The following is a 1,765-nucleotide window of genomic DNA, read 5'->3' as shown; positions in this document are numbered from 1 at the left end:
GTATTTATAGGAGTTTTGGAGCACATAAAGAAAATGTGTGTTTATCCATAGTATCAGGGAATAGAGTTTCTCCTTAGGGTATTCTGTTGGAATGACTGTAATCATGATGTTGATCGACCATTTAAAAACAGAATAACGTGGCAAACACTTACACGGTATTTACAAGATCCCAGGCACTGTTCTGAGTGCTTCATGTATACTAACTTACATAATTTCCAAAACAACCCTAAGATAGGACTGTTATCTTTTTCACTGATGTCATGAAGGCACAGAGAGGTTAAGTAACTTGTCCAGGGTCACACAGCTGATAGGTATGAGAGCTGGGACTTGACCCCATGACACCTGGCTCCAGAATTCTTGTTCTCGCTCTTTGGTCTCGGCGGCAGAAGCGAGATGACGAAGGGAACGTCCTCGTTTGGAAAGCGTCAGAATAAGACGCACACGTTGTGCCGCCGCTGTGGCTCTAAGGCCTACCACCTGCAGAAGTCGACCTGTGGTAAATGTGGCTACCCTGCCAAGCGGAAGAGGAAGTATAACTGGAGTGCTAAAGCTAAAAGACGAAATACCACCGGGACTGGTCGAATGAGGCACCTAAAAATTGTATACCACAGATTCAGGCATGGATTCCGTGAAGGAACAACACCTAAACCCAAGAGGGCAGCTGTTGCAGCATCCAGTTCATCTTAAGGATTTCAGTTATTAGTCACGCAATAAATGTTCCGGTTTAAAAAAAAAAAAAAAAAAAAAATTCTTGTTCTCATCCAGTACACTGATCCTACTTCCAAAGTCCTCCTTTTTTTGCATCTGCAGTTGCCGGCATAGTCAGGTTATATGATCTCTAAAAAATAAGAAAAGGCAAGGCTGATCCAAGTTTGTAGAGCGTGCAGTCATGGTGGCGCAGTGTTACTTTGACAAGGTGCTGCCAGCATTGGCCAGCCTCGTCGGTGCTGGAGAGGGTGATGGATGGCATGTGTTCATCCTCCCAGTTGTCCACGTCGCTCTGTATCCCACCCTTTGGAAGTGCTCTGCATGCTGGCTCTGGGACTGGCCATGCAACTTGTTGTATTAGATTCCTATCTTGCATGACCAATTTCTACAACCTTAGCAGCCTAAAACAACATAGATTTATTATCTCCAAGTTTCTGTGGGTCAAGGATCTGGGCATGGCTTGGTGGGTCCTTAAAGTTTCACAAGGCTGCAATCAAGGTATCAGCTGGGCTGTCTTCCTTTCTATAGCTCAGATTCCTCTTCCACGTTCGGAAGGCTATTGGCAGAATCCAGTTCCTTGCAGCTGTAGGACTGATGTCTGTTTTCCTGCTGGCTGTCAGCTGGAGGCTACTCTCAGCATTTAGAGGTCACTCATGGTTCCTTTCCATGTGGCGCAACATGACAGCTCACTTCTTCAAGACCAGAGGGAGAAACTCTAATGCCAGTCTGCTAACAGGTAGTCTGTTAGCAGGAAATCACTCACTGGAAATCATGTGAGTGACAGTCCCACCTATGCCATATTCTATTGACCAGAAACAAGGCACAGGTGCCATCTGTATCCAGGAGTAGGGGGTTATACATGGGTGTGACTTACTGGGGCTCATCTTAGAACTCTGTCTACCATGATTGTTTTGACCAGTGGGACAGTAACAAACTTGACCCAAGCAGAAGGTTGGAAATGTGCTTTCATGTTTCTGCTGGGCCCCTGGCATTACTGTGAGGCCATGCCTGCCTAATCTCCTGGAAGGAAGGAAGAGACATGTAAAGAAGCTCTGAG

The 1,765-nt window shown here is 45.9% G+C and overlaps 1 protein-coding gene across 1 annotated transcript; it reads left to right on the top strand.

Annotated features, from left to right (window-relative positions):
• Positions 1-362: 362 nt before the first annotated feature.
• Positions 363-748, top strand: LOC132351691 (large ribosomal subunit protein eL37-like). Its single transcript, XM_059901675.1, has one exon. It carries the CDS (start codon positions 394-396, stop codon positions 685-687), a length of 294 nt encoding a protein of 97 aa, XP_059757658.1. The 5' UTR covers positions 363-393; the 3' UTR covers positions 688-748.
• The last annotated feature ends 1,017 nt before the right edge of the window (positions 749-1,765 follow it).

This window comes from Balaenoptera ricei, chromosome 17 (genome assembly GCF_028023285.1).
Source record: "Balaenoptera ricei isolate mBalRic1 chromosome 17, mBalRic1.hap2, whole genome shotgun sequence".
NCBI classification, from domain to species: Eukaryota; Metazoa; Chordata; class Mammalia; order Artiodactyla; family Balaenopteridae; genus Balaenoptera; species Balaenoptera ricei.
Note: the sequence above shows the minus strand (reverse complement) of the source record. Positions and strands in the feature narration are given on the sequence as shown.

What these genes read in the sequence shown, in the direction of transcription:
- LOC132351691 (XM_059901675.1), top strand. Translation starts at nt 394, where the DNA reads ATGACGAAGGGAACGTCCTCGTTTGGAAAGCGTCAGAATAAGACGCAC.